General features: G+C 39.1%; 1 protein-coding gene across 1 annotated transcript in view; it reads left to right on the top strand.

Moving 5' to 3' along the window:
* Positions 1-746: 746 nt before the first annotated feature.
* oc90 (otoconin 90) overlaps positions 747-19,779 on the top strand; it is a 34,239-nt gene continuing 15,206 nt past the window's right edge. The window contains exons 1-11 of the mRNA XM_028594375.1: positions 747-1,132; positions 2,123-2,229; positions 2,574-2,705; positions 6,131-6,196; positions 7,838-7,948; positions 9,294-9,341; positions 9,576-9,665; positions 9,905-10,087; positions 11,523-11,663; positions 12,357-12,497; positions 13,287-13,400. Coding sequence (XP_028450176.1) covers positions 897-1,132; positions 2,123-2,229; positions 2,574-2,705; positions 6,131-6,196; positions 7,838-7,948; positions 9,294-9,341; positions 9,576-9,665; positions 9,905-10,087; positions 11,523-11,663; positions 12,357-12,497; positions 13,287-13,400 — 1,369 coding nt within the window. The 5' untranslated portion in view covers positions 747-896. The remainder of the gene's footprint in view (positions 1,133-2,122; positions 2,230-2,573; positions 2,706-6,130; positions 6,197-7,837; positions 7,949-9,293; positions 9,342-9,575; positions 9,666-9,904; positions 10,088-11,522; positions 11,664-12,356; positions 12,498-13,286; positions 13,401-19,779) is intronic.

Here is a 19,779-nt window from a genome sequence, read left to right as displayed (position 1 = left end):
CATACCTCCCTGTAAGACCAGCACGCCCATGGGCGCTGGACGGGAAATTGACAACTGCGTCAATCTTAAACTAGCAAAGACACTTGGGTCTTAGGACATTTGGGACAACATTATGGACAGGATCCCCTACAGAGATAGACCATTTTAAAACCTCTTTTGGCGTTTTTCCATTACACAGTACCTGCTCGACTCGACTCGCCTTTTTTGCTTTTCCATTATGATAAAAAGGTCCCTGGTACCTGCTGACAGGTACTTTTTTTTTAGTATCACCTCCAGTCGAGGTTCCAAGCGAGCTGAGGCGATACCAAAAGGTGGCGTCAAAACCTGCAGACTCCCGATTGGTCGGAGAGAATCGTCACTAATCACTGCGTCATCATTGCTAGTGAAAGACGGGGGTGTCCTGAACAAAACCCGCCATTTTTATTTCTACTAACTAAGTCCTCTTGTGTTTCTTGTCTGTAACTATGTGTTTTTTATACGCTGCTACCTGTCTTGGCCCGGGTCACCCCTGAAAAAGAGATTCTCAATCTCAGTGGGTTTCTCCTGGTTAAATAAAGGATATAATACAAAAAAATAAAAAAATTAAAGCATTTTGGGGGGAAAAAAAAGTCAACATAATAAAAATAGACTACATATAAGTCAATAAACTCTACGTGGCTGGCCCTTGATGTGATTCCTATTTTCCAGTGTGGCCCTTAGTGAAACTGAGCTTGCCAGCCCTAGAACATGTCCGCTGCCACTACTGTTATAGTGTTGTTGACGGAGTCCCTGAGAAGCTACAGTCCCACAGCCTGTGGCCTGAATGATTTTCTGCTCCGCAGGCGTCTCTGGGACTCAGACAAACAGGATTATCTGTGATTAAATCACTCTGCTCTCCACCTGCGAGAGACGGAGAAATGTGGAGTTCTTCTCACAGCCTCGGTGTGTGCGTTTGTCTCTTTTTGTTTCATGGCGCAGATTGCCTCGGCCCGCGCTTCACCTGGCTCCACTCGGTCTTCGATAATTTCCCCTCGCTGCTGGGCTTCGCTGTGAAGCTGCGCTGTGCGACGGGGCTCTGCCCCCGCGACCTGGAAGACTACGGCTGCTCCTGCCGATACGTGGCGGCCGGAAACCCCGCGGATCCTCTGGACGCGTGAGTACGACTCTGATCGCAGCGGGGAGAGGCTGCTGCTGCAGCAGCTGGATCTAAAATACAGCGTGGGGGCCGAATTGAATTCGGAGGCTCGGAGGCAGCCGTGTGCAAAGTGCACTGGGAGAGTTTTAAAACTCAGGTTGGCAGAAATATTTTTCGACTACCGGCTGGAGAGGGAGGTTTTAAAACATTATAGAGTCATTGGTATTCATAAATACACCCTCCCAACCCCTACGAGGTATTTTATTCAGTTAAAGGTCACATTTTATGCTAATTTTCTGGTTGATATTTGTATTTTGGGCTACATGAGTTTCATGTTCAAAAAGCACTTTATTTTAACGATATACCTGAATAAACCTGTATTTATCCTCCGTTTTAGCGCCTGTCTCTTTAAACCCCCAATCCCCCCCCCAAAAAAGCCCAGTCTGCTCTGATCTGGGCCACGTTCAGCCCCGACAACCACAACTTTACAGACAGCTCTCTGCTGATTGGTTATCCCCTGTGACACAGCGACTAAATGAAAGACAGTGAAAAGATTATGGAAAAAAATCATAATCATAATTATTTAACACGATTACTCATTGACTTTTGGAAAGATGTTGCATTTTTTTAACTTAATCTGTGAAACGTGGCGGCCTATAGCTCACCTGTTAGAGCGCGCGCCCCACGTAGGCTCAGTCCTTGCCAGCGGCTTGGGTTCGAATCCGACCCGAGGCCCTTTTACACGTCTCTCTCTCCTTCCTGTTTCCTGTCTCTCTTCAGCTGCTCTAAATAAAGAAAAAAAAACCTGAAGAGTGAAAAAAAGTGAAACAAAACAAGACTTTACTTGCAAAACGTAACGTGCAAAATATTAGTTTTTCTCAATGACCTTGTTTTTGTGATCGTTAGGAGCCGAAATCGAGATAAAAATTTGATTTATTACACAGCCCTGCAATGATTGTGTGTAACGATGATGTCATTTTAAAGTTGTGTGTTTCCTCTTTGCTGCAGCTGCTGTGCGACTCACCGGCGGTGTTATCAGGACGCTGCCCCCTGCAGGCAGCCCCTGCCTCGCCCCCCCGACAACTTCACCTGTTCAGCAGCAAACTCCAGCTGTGGTAAGACCCACACACTGCGGGGCATTTTGGGGGAAATATGCTCACGTGCTTCCTCGCTGAGAGTTATAAGAGTAAGATAAGAAAAGCACTCGTGTGTCTGTACAGTAGAGCTGTCTGTCTTCCTCGGTAATACCATTCAAAATTCCATTTGTTATTTGTTTTAACAATCGAATAATATTCAAATATTTCATGCTCATATGCTGTCTGTCTGTCTGTCTCTGTCTCTGTCTCTGTCTGTCTGTCTGTCTTTGTGACATGAGTCTTGCCTGTCTTTCTGTCTGTTAGATGACAGTCTAACAGTCTTTGGACATTAACGAGTTGTCTGTTCTTTATCCCGGGGGGAGACGCTGCTGATGGCTGTCAGCGGAGGTTTTGTGACTGTGACCAGGCCGCCATCGACTGCATGACTCAGAGCGCTTACAGCTCCACACTGAGAGGCCTCGCCGCCGCGTCCTGCGGCGCTACAAACCACACAGGTGACGCGTCCTGAATCGTCCTAACTAGAGATGTTCCGATACCAGTATGGGTATCGGCTCCGATACTGCCTAAAACGCTGGTATCGGTATCGGGAGGTACTGGAGTTTATTGACCGATCCGATACCACGTAATAAAGCCCTAAAGAAAATCTACGTTAAAGTAGTTTATTTACGTTCTTTTCCCGTTATAACTGACTGTCAGAGAATAAAAGAAAGTTGTGAGGCGTTCATTGTTTGTGTTAAAAAAAGGATTTTATTCTTTAACAGAAAGGTCGACCTCCTTAGAAATCCTTTCCATAATGTTGTCAGACACTTAGAATATTAATCTGAGTCTGTCAGCGGCAAAACAAGCACTTTTGTGAAGGTAAATACAAGCTGCACAATCGTCCTGTTAACTTACATTGTAGCTTGTTTCACCGCTGCCGACAGAAGCGATTTCGCTTAATACTGGACCAATGTCAAAGATTGTTGTTCCCATCAGTCACTTAGACACAAAAACATAGGAACATAGGGGTTGAAAAAAAAACGGTAGTTACCCTTTAAGCTACTGTCCATTCAGTATTTATTATTGATTAAGCACAATTAAGATCTCAATAGATCAGACTTTCAAACGAGCAAAGTGGCAGTTGGTCAAGGCCACACCCCCACCCTCCACCTTGCCCTCCCCCCTCTCTCCTCCTCAATATAATTTAAAGCTACAGACACAGAAATGGCATGAGGTCATAAGGAGCAAGGTTACCTCCCCTTTCTCTGCTTTGCCCGCCCAGAGAATTTGGCCAACCCATGAGAGAGAGAGACATCATGGCTTTCAAACGAGCGAAGCATGGCAGTTGGTCAAGACCACACACCCCCCTCTCTCCTCCTCAATAGCTACAGACCCAGAAATGGTACATCCTAAGGAAAGCTCATTGTGGGACTAGCTCTAGTGGCTGTAATTCTGCACCAAGGCTAAATTTCAGGGAAGAGACTTCAGATACAGTATCAGGGGACCACTAAGGTCTATATAAAAGAGACTTCAGATACAGTATTAGGGGACCACTAAGGTCTATATAAAAGAGACTTCAGATACAGTATTAAGGGACCACTAAGGTCTATATAAAAGAGACTTCAGATACAGTATTAGGGGACCACTAAGGTCTATATAAAAGAGATTTCAGATACAGTATTAGGGGACCACTAAGGTCTATATAAAAGAGACTTCAGATACAGTATTAGGGGACTACTAAGGTCTATATAAAAGAGACTTCAGATACAGTATTAGGGGACTACTAAGGTCTATATAAAAGCATCCAAAGAGCACCATGTCATGGGATCTTTACGCTACTGTCCATTCAGTATTTATTTATTTATTAAGCACAATTAAGTTCTCTATAGATCAGAATAGAACTGAAACAAGTTAATACAACATGATGCACTACGTGTCAATAATTTGGACATTTGTGCTCCTGAGTTACGACCTGCCCTCTCCAGACGAGTGCGTCAGCCGGGATTTGCGTCAGCGGCGATGTCAGAGCGCCGTAGATCAGAGGGAGCAATTGATTAGGTAGGAGCGCGGATGCCTGAGTCACACCTCTGCAGCTCGCAGCCAATTAAAGCGATGACCTCTTGACGTTTAATCCTGCGGTTGCCTGCCCACGCGCAGCCGGAGAGAGAGAAAAAAAAAAAAAACAGTTCATTTGATCTTTCTCTCCGACTGAGAGAAGCCGGAGGAGCGGAGGTACCGGAGGTTATTAAAGTGGAGAACTTCACAGGAAAAGTTAAAGTGTAAAGCCGGTCGGTTGCAGTTTGACAGTTCAGGGGAGAGTTTTTCTCTCGCAATAAATATTTTACTGTTTGAACCTTATATCAACTTTAATTACAGTTTTTGTTGATGAAAGGCAAGTATGACACCCCTAATATGTTGTAACCTAGTTCTTAAAAAACCCAAATTATTGAAGAAAATAAGGAGTTCAACAAAGTAAATCAGGAACTTAAGGTCCAATATGTAATATATTTACTGTAATAAATCCAAAAATGATCCCAATGCGACATCAGATATTAGGGAAATATGCCATGTTGAAATACTATCTTTTCTGACAACAATGCTGAAGCCAGTACTTTCTCCTTTTGAAATTTCCGTTGTGTGATGGAATGTCTGTCTGTGTTTTGGCCTGTGTGTGTGTGTGTGTGTGTGTGTGTGTGTGTGTGTGTGTGTGTGTGTGTGTGTGTGTGTGTGTGTGTGTGTGTGTGTGTGTGTTGGTATCAACGGCCCAGTTTGACAGCCAGGCCGGGTTGCCAGGTATACCTGTAAACACGTAAACCCAGCGTGCTACAGCTGTAACGTTAGAGAGCAAATCGCTTATCACGTATCACGTGCTTAAGGAGTCCAACAAAGTAAATCAGGAACTAAAAGGAAGCTAAGAAGTCGAGCAGTATTCGTCAAATAGATTTGGTTAAATATCATGTTTATAATTAAAAATTCAAACTGTATGCGAGCGATTGAGGGGTTGTTCAATTTGTCCCCACCGGGGATCAAAATAATCCAGCAGAGGCAGGGATGGGTAGACCAGAAAAGGGGAAATCCCACACATTTACCCCGGAAAATCACATCCTGGTTGTGACGCTCGACCAAATGTCTCCACTGATTTACAGACGCTGTAGTCTGTATCCACAACCAGGGTCCAAAATTAGCACCATTTACCAACCAAATGCTGGCAAAATATGCGATTGGCTGGTAGATTTGCTTCACTCACCAGCCAAAAAACAATGGTGATCTATTGAGTTGCTGGTTAAATATGAACATTCACTATCACCATATGGCCAAAACAAGTTCCTTCCCGAGGCTATTTAGCAGAGGCGCCGTGGCTCCGTCCGACTCTTAGCACCGCCCAAGACGATTGGGATTGGTTTAAAGAAATGCCAATAAACCAGAGCACGTTTTCCTCCAATCCCAGAATGCTGTGTGGACTAGCCGGACCCTCCTCCGCAGCGCTGTGGAGGAAGGTGTGGCAACGCAAGACTAATGATACTATGATACCTAATTTTAAAAGTCTTATTCACCATCTTCAAGTTTGTAAGGTAAACAAAAGAAATGTGCCGTCCTGCAAACAACGCGGAATTGTCCGGCAAGAACATTTTTAAAGAGGTTTGACTTTTTGCTACAACACAATGCAACATGACCAATTACGTTTGTCACATTTGACTTTCAAAATATCAACAGTGGGCTACGAGAAAAGGGGATTTCACGATTGAGGTAACAAAATGAAGGAGAGTTTCTTTAGTTTGTAATGAATTCATTCTTTTTGAGTGAGCACTTGGAGAAAGAACGGCTGCTGGCTGTATGTGAAGTAACTCTTTGGAGTGGATTTCTATTAAAAGAGAGACCGAAATTCATCCTGTTCGTCTGTCTGCTAGTCTCATCATGTCTTCCATCTCCTTCTCTCCAGATGTTCTCTCAGTGGGCAACGACTCTGCGAGCCAGCAGCTGTCCAACTCTTCCTTCTTGTCAGCAGGTAAAAAAAAAACGAGTTCACTCTGTGAAGCTTTCTGTTGACACTCATCACATCACTGCGTCTCAAGAGAGACTGTGAGTGTTCAACGATGCTGGAACTGGAGTGTAAAAAATAGGGCTGCAACCAGGGCTTTAAAGGTCCCATGGCATGAACATTTCACTTTATGAGGTTTTTTAACATTAATATGAGTTCCCCCGGCCTGCCTATGGTCCCCCAGTGGCTAGAAATGGTGATAGGTGTAAACCGAGCCCTGGGTATCCTGCTCTGCCTTTGAGAAAATGAAAGCTCAGATGGACCAATCAGGAATCTTCTCCTTATGAGGTCATAAGGGGAAAGGTTACCTCCCCTTTCTCTGCCTTGCCCGCCAAGAGAATTTGGCCCCCCCATGAGAGAGAGAGAGAGACATCATGGCTTTCAAACGAGGAAAGTGGCAGTTGGTCAAGGCCACATTTTGAAAGATACCCGCCAATCAGATTTTCCACTACTGAATTTCTTTCCCCAGGAAAAAAATAAACAGATTACGAGTGCCGCTGAATAAAGCTTGAGAGTGTTGAGATCATATATCGTAATCAGCTCTCTTGCGCCACGCAGTTCAAAGTACATATTACAGCTCCGGTAGCTTTCACGCTTCAAAAAGGGTCCTGAAGCTAAGATACCCATTAGCAGCAGCTGTGAGTTCATCGTGTGACAGCAAAAACATTAAAGGTGGAGCAGTATGTCCTGTATGTCCCTTACCGGCTAACGTATTTCAAGATGGAGCATGAATATGGAGCGTCTACCACAGTTCATGTGAATGCAAATGTAAAATTTCAAGCCAATATCTCCACGTTTTTTCTTCCTAACTAAGTTACCTTCGTTCATTCACCACCGGCAATATTGGCTCCTAACTTTACTATGTTATACCAGCCAATGTTAATTTTTACCGGCATTTGGCGCGTGTCAATTTAGAGCCCTGACTGCAACTACGGCTGCACGATATGAGAAAAATATCTAATTGCGATTATTTTGACTGATGTTGCGATTGCGATATGATTCCCGATATTGGAGGGAATGATCGTTTTTGTATCATTATTATCATTTTCATTGAAAATTATTAACATTGAAAGAAATTCAAATGATTGTAGTGTGATTTTTGCGAGAATCTGTACCAAACTAAGATTTTTTCCTGTAGTCTGTAGGATATGACGTCTCTGCAGCACCACAATACTTCATTCAGAATGGTTAGACACATATTTTGCCATTAACAAATATAAGACTTTCCTCTTTATCCCTGAAGATTTTATTGGATATAAACAGACAAACGGATACATATGGGGAAGTTCATACTTCATATGTAAACCTAACATTTCAGAAAAATTTCAGTTATGTTATGTCAGTAATTAAGTGGAGAAGTTTTGTGCTGATAAGTTAGATTTTACTACATTTTTACCCTATTCACCTGCAGTGTCTTGCCTTCAACTAGCTCCGCACAACGACTGGAAGACTAGCTCCATCAAAAGTACAAATCAGCTTCTTTTTTTCCAATCACAACACGTGGCTGACAACCCAGCTTTCTCCACCTCGGCTGTGACTCACACAGCTCAGTGGCCAGTGTGTGTTTGCTCCGACTCGGTCTGAGCCCTTATTGTGTTTGGCCTGCAGAGATGGACCCGCTAATGACCAGCAGCGTGGGTAACCGCAGTGACGTCGCAGGGATCTACGGTGACCTCATCACCCCACCGCCAGGCTCGCCCCTCCTGCTGACGCACGCAGGTACGCTCTCTAATAGTCCCGCAGGTCACCGCGGCAACACGGAGACGAGAGGAGTGCAACAGCAAGATGGATGGATGGATAGATGGATGGATGGATAGATAGATAGATAGATAGATAGATAGATAGATACTTTAGTGATCCCAAGGGGAAATTCAAGGTCCCAGTAGCTTAAAGACATCACACACAACATACACATACACCATAAATAGGATGATAAAATAACTAATCCACATGTATAATATGGACAATAAAAGAAAAGATACTAAATAAAAAATCCACATGAATGCACTATAAGGGATGTATGAGCATGGTGAGGTGCTCTATAAAGGGGGTGTCATGGTGGTAGTGCAAATAAGTCCAATAGTGCAAGGATAAAGTCTAGAGACCAGCAGTAAATATGGACAATATAAGAGAATAATGTAGACAGAGTAATATAAAAACTATAGCAGTGCAAGGATAGAGTTTTAAAAAAGACAGCATTAAATATGGGCCAGCACGCCCAGAATGCCCCTGAACACACCTCCCTGTAAGACCAGCGCGCCCAGAATGCACCTGAACACACCTCCCTGTAAGACCAACACGCCCCGAATGCACCCTGTAAGACCAGCACGCCCAGAATGCACCTGAACACACCTCCCTGTAAGACCAGCGCGCCCAGAATGCACCTGAACACACCTCCCTGTAAGACCAGCACGCCCCGAATGCACCTGAACACACCTCCCTGTAAGACCAGCACGCCCATGATGCACCTGAACACACCTCCCTGTAAGACCAGCGCGCCCCGAATGCACCTGAACACACCTCCCTGTAAGACCAGCACGCCCATGATGCACCTGAACACACCTCCCTGTAAGACCAGCGCGCCCCGAATGCACCTGAACACACCTCCCTGTAAGACCAGCACGCCCAGAATGCACCTGAACACACCTCCTTGTAAGACCAGCACGCCCAGAATGCACCTGAACACACCTCCCTGTAAGACCAGCGCGCCCCGAATGCACCTGAACACACCTCCCTGTAAGACCAGCACGCCCATTTAGAAGACAACAAGTTGTTTTTTGTCAAATACTTACGCTTTGCAGGTATTTCTGATAAATCACATTCCCATCAGCTTCAGCTGTACTTTGAATGCTAACATGCTAAACTATGATTGTGAACATGCTAAACACCGAACAGCGCCTGCGTCACCATGTCGGCATTTTTAGCATTAGGGTTAAATCACAGCAGTGCCCCACTACAGCCTCAAAGAGCCCGGCTGTATACCTTCAGTCTGGTTGAACGGTGTTTTTTTATACTGACATTATTAGCTGTGTTTTTGAGAAACTTAAAGCCATCTGTGTTGCAGAGGAGGTAGAAGAGGAAGAGACGATTGAAACAAGTTTCATCTCTGAAGGTAAAAAAAACGGTTTCCATCTGCACGTTCTTTTCTAAGATCCTGCATGAAGTACTTCTCTGGCAATCTTGTGTTTTCCCAATCTGCTTATAATTACATTTGGCTGGAGCTAAACCATCCTTCAGCTTCCCAAAGCACCCAAAATAATTTCCCCGCTGTTTGCCTCCTGCTGCTTGATGACTCACTTGGCTCAGACGTTTCCTGTCGCTGTCGTACGTGTCGCCGCTTTTGCAGATTTGAATGGGGGTGTGACGGAGGAAGCACTGGAGCAGGAAGACGTAAATAAGGATCAGACGACCCACAATCCACCAGCAATCAGTCACGGTGAGCCAATAACACAGTCTGTCTCGATCAGGATTGATAACAGCAATAGAAGAACAGATGGTGATGTGTTTATGATTCCCATAAGGAGGCAGTGATTCAACCGATGTCCAATTCACAAAAAAACATTTCTGAATGTTGCCTGTCTGGTTGCTATGAACAGCCACACAGGAAGGGATGCATTTGATCTCTGCTTTGTTTGGAATAAACAAAAGAAAAAACCATTCAGTTCCCTGTTGCAGGATCAGGTCCGTTCGTCTACGACAGAGAAACGCTGAGCGAAGAAGAACTCCGCTTCGGAGATGAAAACCCGGTGACGTCTTCAACACCCACAGCTTCACACACTGACACCTCACCTTCCAGTCGGACTACAACCTCCCTGAGGACTACAACTCCCAGAGAGCTGGAGGAGTCATCCGAGGAAGGTGATAAAGAAATGCGGATGGTTTCGGGGCAACCTCTAGCCCACTTGGTAAAGTGTGCGCTAGTGGTGGAATGTAACTAAGTACATTAAATGGAGTACTGTAATTAAGTCCAAATGTTGAGGTACTTGTACTTTACTTAAGTCTTTTCTACTTGCACTCCGCTACATCTCAGAGAGAAATATTGTACTTTTTACTCCACTACATTCATCTGTTCCAGCTTTAGTTACTAGTTACTTTAGTTACTCCGCTACATTCATCTGTTCCAGCTTTAGTTACTAGTTACTTCAGTTACTCCACTACATTTATCTGTTCCAGCTTTAGTTACTAGTTACTTTAGTTACTCCGCTACATTAATCTGTTCCAGCTTTAGTTACTAGTTACTTTAGTTACTCCGCTACATTCATCTGTTACAGCTTTAGTTACTAGTTACTTTAGTTACTCCGCTACATTCATCTGTTACAGCTTTAGTTACTAGTTACTTTAGTTACTCCACTACATTCATCTGTTACAGCCTTAGTTACTAGTTACTTTAGTTACTCCGCTACATTCATCTGTTACAGCTTTAGTTACTTATTACTTTAGTTACTCCACTACATTCATCTGTTCCAGCTTTAGTTACTTATTACTTTAGTTACTCCGCTACATTCATCTGTTCCAGCTTTAGTTACTAGTTACTTTAGTTACTCCTCTACATTCATCTGTTACAGCTTTAGTTACTAGTTACTTTAGTTACTCCACTACATTCATCTGTTCCAGCTTTAATTACTAGTTACTTTAGTTACTCCTCTACATTCATCTGTTCCAGCTTTAGTTACTAGTTACTTTAGTTATTCCGCTACATTCATCTGTTACAGCTTTAGTTACTAGTTACTTTAGTTACTAGTTACTTTACACTTTAAGATTACTGCACACAGAACACATGTAGTTTATAAAATCTGATGTTTGATTCTAAAGTAAACTAGCCGACAATATAACGGACTACAAGTCCAGCTGAGATGATGAGACCATTAAACACACAAATTGTTACAGTGTGGTGTTAGTACTTTTACTGCAGTAAAGGATCTGAATACTTCTTCCACCGCTGGTGTGCGCCCTATGTAGACCGAGTCCTTTCGCAGCGGACAGGGTTCAATTCCGACCTTTCGTGCTGTGTCATCCCCAAGAAAGAGGATGGTTTTGGTACAAACAAGACACAAAATATAAACCGCAACAAATAATAATACAAAAATCAAAAGATCAATTACGAAAAAAAGGGTTTAGAATAAAAAATACCAACAAATCTAGAATAAAAATCCCGTTATAAAATGTTTGCATAACAAAAGTTGCAAATGTACATCTTTAGATCTGTAGAAATGTTTTAATTGTTAATATTGTTGATCGATTACCATTTATTAGTGTGAGTTGTTATTATTGATAATGTCTGTTGTCTCTGCAGGTTCAGTCATCGTTACAACTTCATCACAGACAGCAGCAAAACCACAAATCAGTCCACCGGAGGCAATAAAGTCCTTATCTGAAGAAGAAGAAGATGAAGAGGAAGAAGATGGGGATGATGATGATGATGATGATGATGATGGTGATGATGTTGGTGATGATGGTGATGATGGTGATGATGATGATGATGATGGTGATGATGGTGATGATGGTGATGATGATGATGATGGTGGTGAAGGGGAGCAGGGAGCTTCAGATGAACACTGTGAGTTGAAACCAAGCAATCCTCCTTTAATATCACAGGATCTTCTGTGAGTAGATTTTCAGGATTTTTTTTACAGAAAATCGGACAGAGCTGTAGAGACTTGAGACAGACTTAAGTAACAAAAATCTGGATTTCTTTAGGCTTCTGCTTCCTTAAACTTGAAAACAAAAACCCTTTAACCATCAAATTCTGACCTTGTAAAACCTCAGAACAATGACTTAAAGAAGCCAACACAGACTCAGTTTTAATTAATCATCAAAAATTGACCATTATAGAGGGCAACAGTGTGGTTCCGGAAGAAAAACATCCCGTAAATTTTCTCCATAAGGATTTAGACTTTCGTTACAGGTGTGAGGTTGTGTAACGAAAGTTTCTGCTCCTGTAGAAGCTAGAAGTCTGTATAAAATCTAAATTCTGTACACGGTCTTGTATCTTTTAGCTTTTTTTACCTTTGCATATGGAGACTTGTGACTTGACTTGAACTCCCCCTTAAAAGCAGCTGTGGTCTGAGGGCAGAAATGGTTCTGAATCGGATTAGTTTTTTTTTTTATCGTTGTTGTTCTTTCTTAGTCCAGGGTACACTACCAACTGGGTTTACGACTACCACCGCCAAAACAGCGACAACTACACCGACTGTAACCACGGAGAAGGCCAACGGAGGGAAAGGGAGCTTGACACCGTCCGCAAAGAGAACTTCAGCCTCACAAACAGGTCAGTTTGTTACATGTAATGTGAATACACACACACACACACACACACACACACACACACACACACACACACACACACACACACACACACACACACACACACACACACTCACACTACGTTCATCTTTGTGGGGACCTGCCATTGACATAATGCATTCCCCAGCCCCTTACCCTAACCTTAACCATCACAACTAAATGCCTAACCTTAACCCTTACCCTAACCTTAACCATCACAACTAAATGCCTAACCTTAACCCTTACCCTAACCTTAACCATCACAACTAAATGCCTAACCTTAACCCTTACCCTCACCCTAACCATAACCTAATTCTATCCCTAATCCTAAAACCAAGTCTCAACCCTCAAACAGCCCTTTAAACTTGGGGGGTCCAGCATTTTGGCCCCACAAAGCTGTCGGGACCCCACAAGTATACTGGACTCCCAGTTTTTGGACCCAACGAATATAGTTAAACAAGCCCACACAGACACACACACACACACACACACACACACACACACACACAGACACACAGATTAAGCTGCAAAAATGATTTTATTAAGTGTTACATTCCTGCCGTCAGCTAACAGTTTAAAGTGCTAACTTTCCGCTGAATGTAATTCCACACCGAGACTGGACTGAGGGTGGGACACTCACCGCACGCATTATGACCATGTTCATTTTTCATTTCAGGAAGGAAAATGGAGAAACAGAGTTCTTTAATGCCTTGTTTAATCAACTGGAATGCATAATGTGTAGCCCCTGAAGGTCTTTGTGCTATGCTCTTCTCAGGTGCAGGAGGTGTCACCTTTCCATTTACACCAGCAACACCTTCAGCTTCAGAGGAGGCCCGAGAGAAGGGGGGCCGCCCGGAGAAGGCCACTCAGGGTCAGCTTCAGATAGCAGGTTTAACAAACTCTCACTGTTTTTCAACATACTATACTATGACTTTGTTTCGACATACTATACTGTGACTTTGTTTCGACATACTATACTATGACTTTGTTTTGACATACTATGCTATGACTTTGTTTCGACATTCTATACTATGACTTTGTTTCAACATACTATACTATGACTTTGTTTTGACATACTATACTATGACTTTGTTTTGACATACTATACTATGACTTTGTTTCAACATACTATAATATGACTTTTTTTCGACATACTATACTATGACTTTTTTTGACGTTTTTTGTCGACATACTATACTACGAGTTTTTTTCGACATACTATGACTCATTTTCGACATACCCTACTATGACCTTTTTTGACGTTTTTTTTGACATACTATACTATGTCTAATTTTCAACATACCCTACTATGACCTTTTTGACGTTTTTTTTGACATACTATACTGTGACTTTTTTGACTTTTTTTTCAACATACTATACTGTGACTTTGTTTCGACATACTATACTATGACTTTGTTTCGACATACTATACTATGACTTTGTTTCGACATTCTATACTATGACTTTGTTTTGAAATACTATACTATGACTTTTTTTTGACGTTTTTTGTCGACATACTATGACTCATTTTCAACATACCCTACTATGACCTTTTTGACGTTTTTTTTGACATACTATGCTGTGACTTTTTTTTCAACATACTATACTATGACTTTGTTTCGACATACTATACTGTGACTTTGTTTCGACATACTATACTATGACTTTGTTTCGACATACTATGCTATGACTTTTTTTGACGTTTTTTGTCGACATACTATACTGTGACTTTGTTTCGACATACTATACTGTGACTTTATTTCAACATACTATACTATGACTTTGTTTCGACATACTATACTATGACTTTTTTTGACGTTTTTTTGTTGACATACTATACTACGAGTTTTTTTCGACATACTATGACTCATTTTCGACATACCCTACTATGACCTTTTTTGACGTTTTTTTGACATACTATACTATGTCTAATTTTCAACATACCCTACTATGACCTTTTTGATGTTTTTTTTGACATACTATACTGTGACTTTTTTGACTTTTTTTTTCAACATACTATACTGTGACTTTGTTTCGACATACTATACTATGACTTTGTTTCGACATACTATACTATGACTTTGTTTCGACATTCTATACTATGACTTTGTTTCAACATACTATACTATGACTTTGTTTTGACATACTATACTATGACTTTTTTTTGACGTTTTTTGTCGACATACTATACTACGAGTTTTTTTCGACATAGTATGACTCATTTTCGACATACCCTACTATGACCTTTTTTGACGTTTTTTTTGACATACTATACTGTGACTTTTTTGACTTTTTTTTCAACATACTATACTATGACTTTGTTTCGACATACTATACTGTGACTTTGTTTTGACATACTATACTATGACTTTGTTTCGACATACTATACTATGACTTTGTTTCGACATACTATACTATGACTTTTTTTAACGTTTTTTGTCGACATACTATACTATGACTTTGTTTTGACATACTATACTGTGACTTTGTTTCGACATACTATACTGTGACTTTGTTTTGACATACTATACTGTGACTTTATTTCAACATACTATACTATGACTTTGTTTCGACATACTATACTATGACTTTTTTTGACGTTTTTTGTTAACATACTATACTACGAGTTTTTTTTGACATACTATGACTCATTTTCGACATACCCTACTATGACCTTTTTTGACGTTTTTTTTGACATACTATACTATGTCTAATTTTCAACATACCCTACTATGACCTTTTTGACATTTTTTTTGACATACTATACTGTGACTTTTTTGACTTTTTTTTCAACATACTATACTGTGACTTTGTTTCAACATACTATACTATGACTTTTGTTTCAACATACTATACTATGACTTTGTTTCAACATACTATACTATGACTTTTTTTTGACGTTTTTTGTCGACATACTATACTACGAGTTTTTTTCGACATACTATGACTCATTTTCGACATACCCTACTATGACCTTTTTTGACGTTTTTTTACATACTATACTATGACTTTGTTTCGACATACTATACTGTGACTTTGTTTCAACATACTATACTATGACTTTGTTTCGACATACTATACTGTGACTTTGTTTCGACATACTATACTGTGACTTTGTTTCAACATACTATACTATGACTTTGTTTTAACATACTATACTATGACTTTGTTTCAACATACTATACTATGACTTTTTTTTGACGTTTTTTGTCGACATACAATACTACGAGTTTTTTTCGACATACTATGACTCATTTTCGACATACCCTACTATGACCTTTTTTGACGTTTTTTTTGACATACTATACTATGACTAATTTTCAACATACTATACTGTGACTTTTTTGACATACTATACTATGACTAATTTTCGACATACTATACTATGACTTTTTTTGATGTTTTTTTTTCCGACATACTATACTATGATTTTTTGGCATTTTTTTGGACATACTAGCTATACTATGACTTTTATTTAAAAAATGTCGACATACTATACTATGACTTTTTTTCGACATACTATGCTATGACTACGACATACTGTATACTATATATAAATATATATCTACTATATACTTTATTTCACAACGTTTCGGTCACACAGACCTTCCTCAGGTGAAATTCACCAAGTGGGTAACACCAAGTCTTACTGGTAACCTTTACCAACGCACCTGCCCCAAAAAAGAGGTGTGCACTATACTATACTATGACTTTGTTTCGACATACTATACTGTGACTTTGTTTCAACATACTATACTATGACTTTGTTTCGACATACTATACTGTGACTTTGTTTCAACATAGTATAGTATGACTTTGTTTCAACATACTATACTATGACTTTGTTTCAACATACTATACTATGACTTTGTTTCGACATACTATACTATGACTTTGTTTCGACATACTATACCATGACTTTGTTTCGACATACTATACTGTGACTTTGTTTCGACATACTATACTATGACTTTGTTTCAACATACTATACTATGACTTTTTTTGACGTTTTTTGTTAACATACTATACTACGAGTTTTTTTCGACATACTATGACTCATTTTCGACATACCCTACTATGACCTTTTTTGACGTTTTTTTTGACATACTATACTATGTCTAATTTTCAACATACCCTACTATGACCTTTTTGACATTTTTTTTGACATACTATACTGTGACTTTTTTGACTTTTTTTTCAACATACTATACTGTGACTTTGTTTCAACATACTATACTATGACTTTTATTTTCAACATACTATACTATGACTTTGTTTCAACATACTATACTATGACTTTTTTTTGACGTTTTTTGTCGACATACTATACTACGAGTTTTTTTCGACATACTATGACTCATTTTCGACATACCCTACTATGACCTTTTTTGACGTTTTTTTTGACATACTATACTATGACTTTGTTTCGACATACTATACTGTGACTTTGTTTCAACATACTATACTATGACTTTGTTTCGACATACTATACGGTGACTTTGTTTCGACATACTATACTGTGACTTTGTTTCAACATACTATACTATGACTTTGTTTTAACATACTATACTATGACTTTGTTTCAACATACTATACTATGACTTTTTTTTGACGTTTTTTGTCGACATACAATACTACGAGTTTTTTTCGACATACTATGACTCATTTTCGACATACCCTACTATGACCTTTTTTGCGTTTTTTTTTTTTTTGACTATACTATGACTAATTTTGAACATACTATACTGTGACTTTTTTGACATACTATACTATGACTAATTTTCGACATACTATACTATGACTTTTTTTGATGTTTTTTTTTCCGACATACTATACTATGACTTTTTTGGCATTTTTTTGGACATACTAGCTATACTATGACTTTTATTTAAAAAATGTCGACATACTATACTATGACTTTTTTTCGACATACTATGCTATGACTACGACATACTGTATACTATATATAAATATATATCTACTATATACTTTATTTCACAACGTTTCGGTCACACAGACCTTCCTCAGGTGAAATTCACCAAGTGGGTAACACCAAGTCTTACTGGTAACCTTTACCAACGCACCTGCCCCAAAAAAGAGGTGTGCACTATACTATACTATGACTTTGTTTCGACATACTATACTGTGACTTTGTTTCAACATACTATACTATGACTTTGTTTCGACATACTATACTGTGACTTTGTTTCAACATAGTATAGTATGACTTTGTTTCAACATACTATACTATGACTTTGTTTCAACATACTATACTATGACTTTGTTTCGACATACTATACTATGACTTTGTTTCGACATACTATACCATGACTTTGTTTCGACATACTATACTGTGACTTTGTTTCGACATACTATACTATGACTTTGTTTCAACATACTATACTATGACTTTTTTTTGACGTTTTTTGTCGACATACTATACTACGAGTTTTTTTCGACATACTATGACTCATTTTCGACATACCCTACTATGACCTTTTTTGACGTTTTTTTTGACATACTATACTATGACTAATTTTCAACATACTATACTGTGACTTTTTTGACTTTTTTTTGACATACTATACTATGACTCATTTTCGACATACTATACTATGACTTTTTTTGATGTTTTTTTCCCGACATACTATACTATGACTTTTTTTGTCGACTTTTATTTAAAAAATGTCGACATACTATACTATGACTTGTTTGGCATTTTTTTGGACATACTAGCTATACTATGACTTTTATTTAAAAAATGTCGACATACTATACTATGACTTTTTTTCGACATACTATACTATGACTTTTTTTGACGTTTTTTGTCGACATACTATACTACGAGTTTTTTTCAACATACTATGACTCATTTTCGACATACCCTACTATGACCTTTTTTGACGTTTTTTTTGACATACTATACTATGACTTTGTTTCGACATACTATACTGTGACTTTGTTTCAACATACTATACTATGACTTTGTTTCGACATACTATACTGTGACTTTGTTTTGACATACTATACTGTGACTTTGTTTCAACATACTATACTATGACTTTGTTTCAACATACTATACTATGACTTTGTTTCAACATACTATACTATGACTTTTTTTTGATGTTTTTTGTCGACATACTATACTCGACATTTTATACTACTATAACTTTTTTTCGACATACCCTATAACTTTTTTGACGTTTTTTTTTTTATACCCTACTATGACTAATTTTTGACACTATACTGTGACTTTTTTTGCGTTTTTTTTTGACATACTATACTATGACTCATTTTCAACACACTATACTGTGACTTTTTTTGATGTTTTTTTTGACATACTATACTATGACTTTTTTTCGGACATACTATACTATGACTTTTTTTTAAAAAATTTCCGACATACTATACTATGACTTTTTTGGCTTTTTTTTGGACATACTATCTATACTATGACTTTTATTTAAAAAATGTCGACATACTATGACTTTGTTTCGACATACTATACTATGACTTTTTTTGACGTTTTTTGTCGACTTTTATTTAAAAAATGTCGACATACTATACTATGACTTTTTTTCGACATACTATACTATGACCTTTTTTCGACATACTATACTATGACTTTTTTTTGACGTTTTTTGTCGACATACTATACTACGAGTTTTTTTCGACATACTATGACTCATTTTCGACATACCCTACTATGACCTTTTTTGACGTTTTTTTTGACATACTATACTATGACTTTGTTTCGACATACTATACTGTGACTTTGTTTCAACATACTATACTATGACTTTGTTTCAACATACTAAACTATGACTTTTTTCGACATACTATGATTCATTTTCGACATACCCTACTATGACCTTTTTTGACGTTTTTTTTGACATACTATACTATGACTCATTTTCGACATACTATACTATGAATTTTTTTGATTTTTTTTTTCCGACATACTATACTAGGACTTTTTTGGCTTTTTTTTGGACATACTAGCTAGACTATGACTTTTATTTAAAAAATGTCGACATACTATACTATGACTTATTGTCGACATACTATGCTATGACTACGACATACTGTATACTATATATAAATATATATCTACTATATACTTTATTTCACAACGTTTCGGTCACACGGACCTTCCTCAGGTGAAATTCACCAAGTGGGTAACACCAAGTCTTACTGGTAACCTTTACCGACGCACCTGCCCCAAAAAAGAGGTGTGCACTACACTATACTGCGGCACGGTGGCTCAG

The sequence above is a fragment of the Perca flavescens genome, chromosome 12 (assembly GCF_004354835.1).
Source record: "Perca flavescens isolate YP-PL-M2 chromosome 12, PFLA_1.0, whole genome shotgun sequence".
NCBI classification, from domain to species: Eukaryota; Metazoa; Chordata; class Actinopteri; order Perciformes; family Percidae; genus Perca; species Perca flavescens.
The sequence above is the reverse complement of the archived record's forward strand: the minus strand, read 5'-3'. Positions and strand labels throughout refer to the sequence as shown.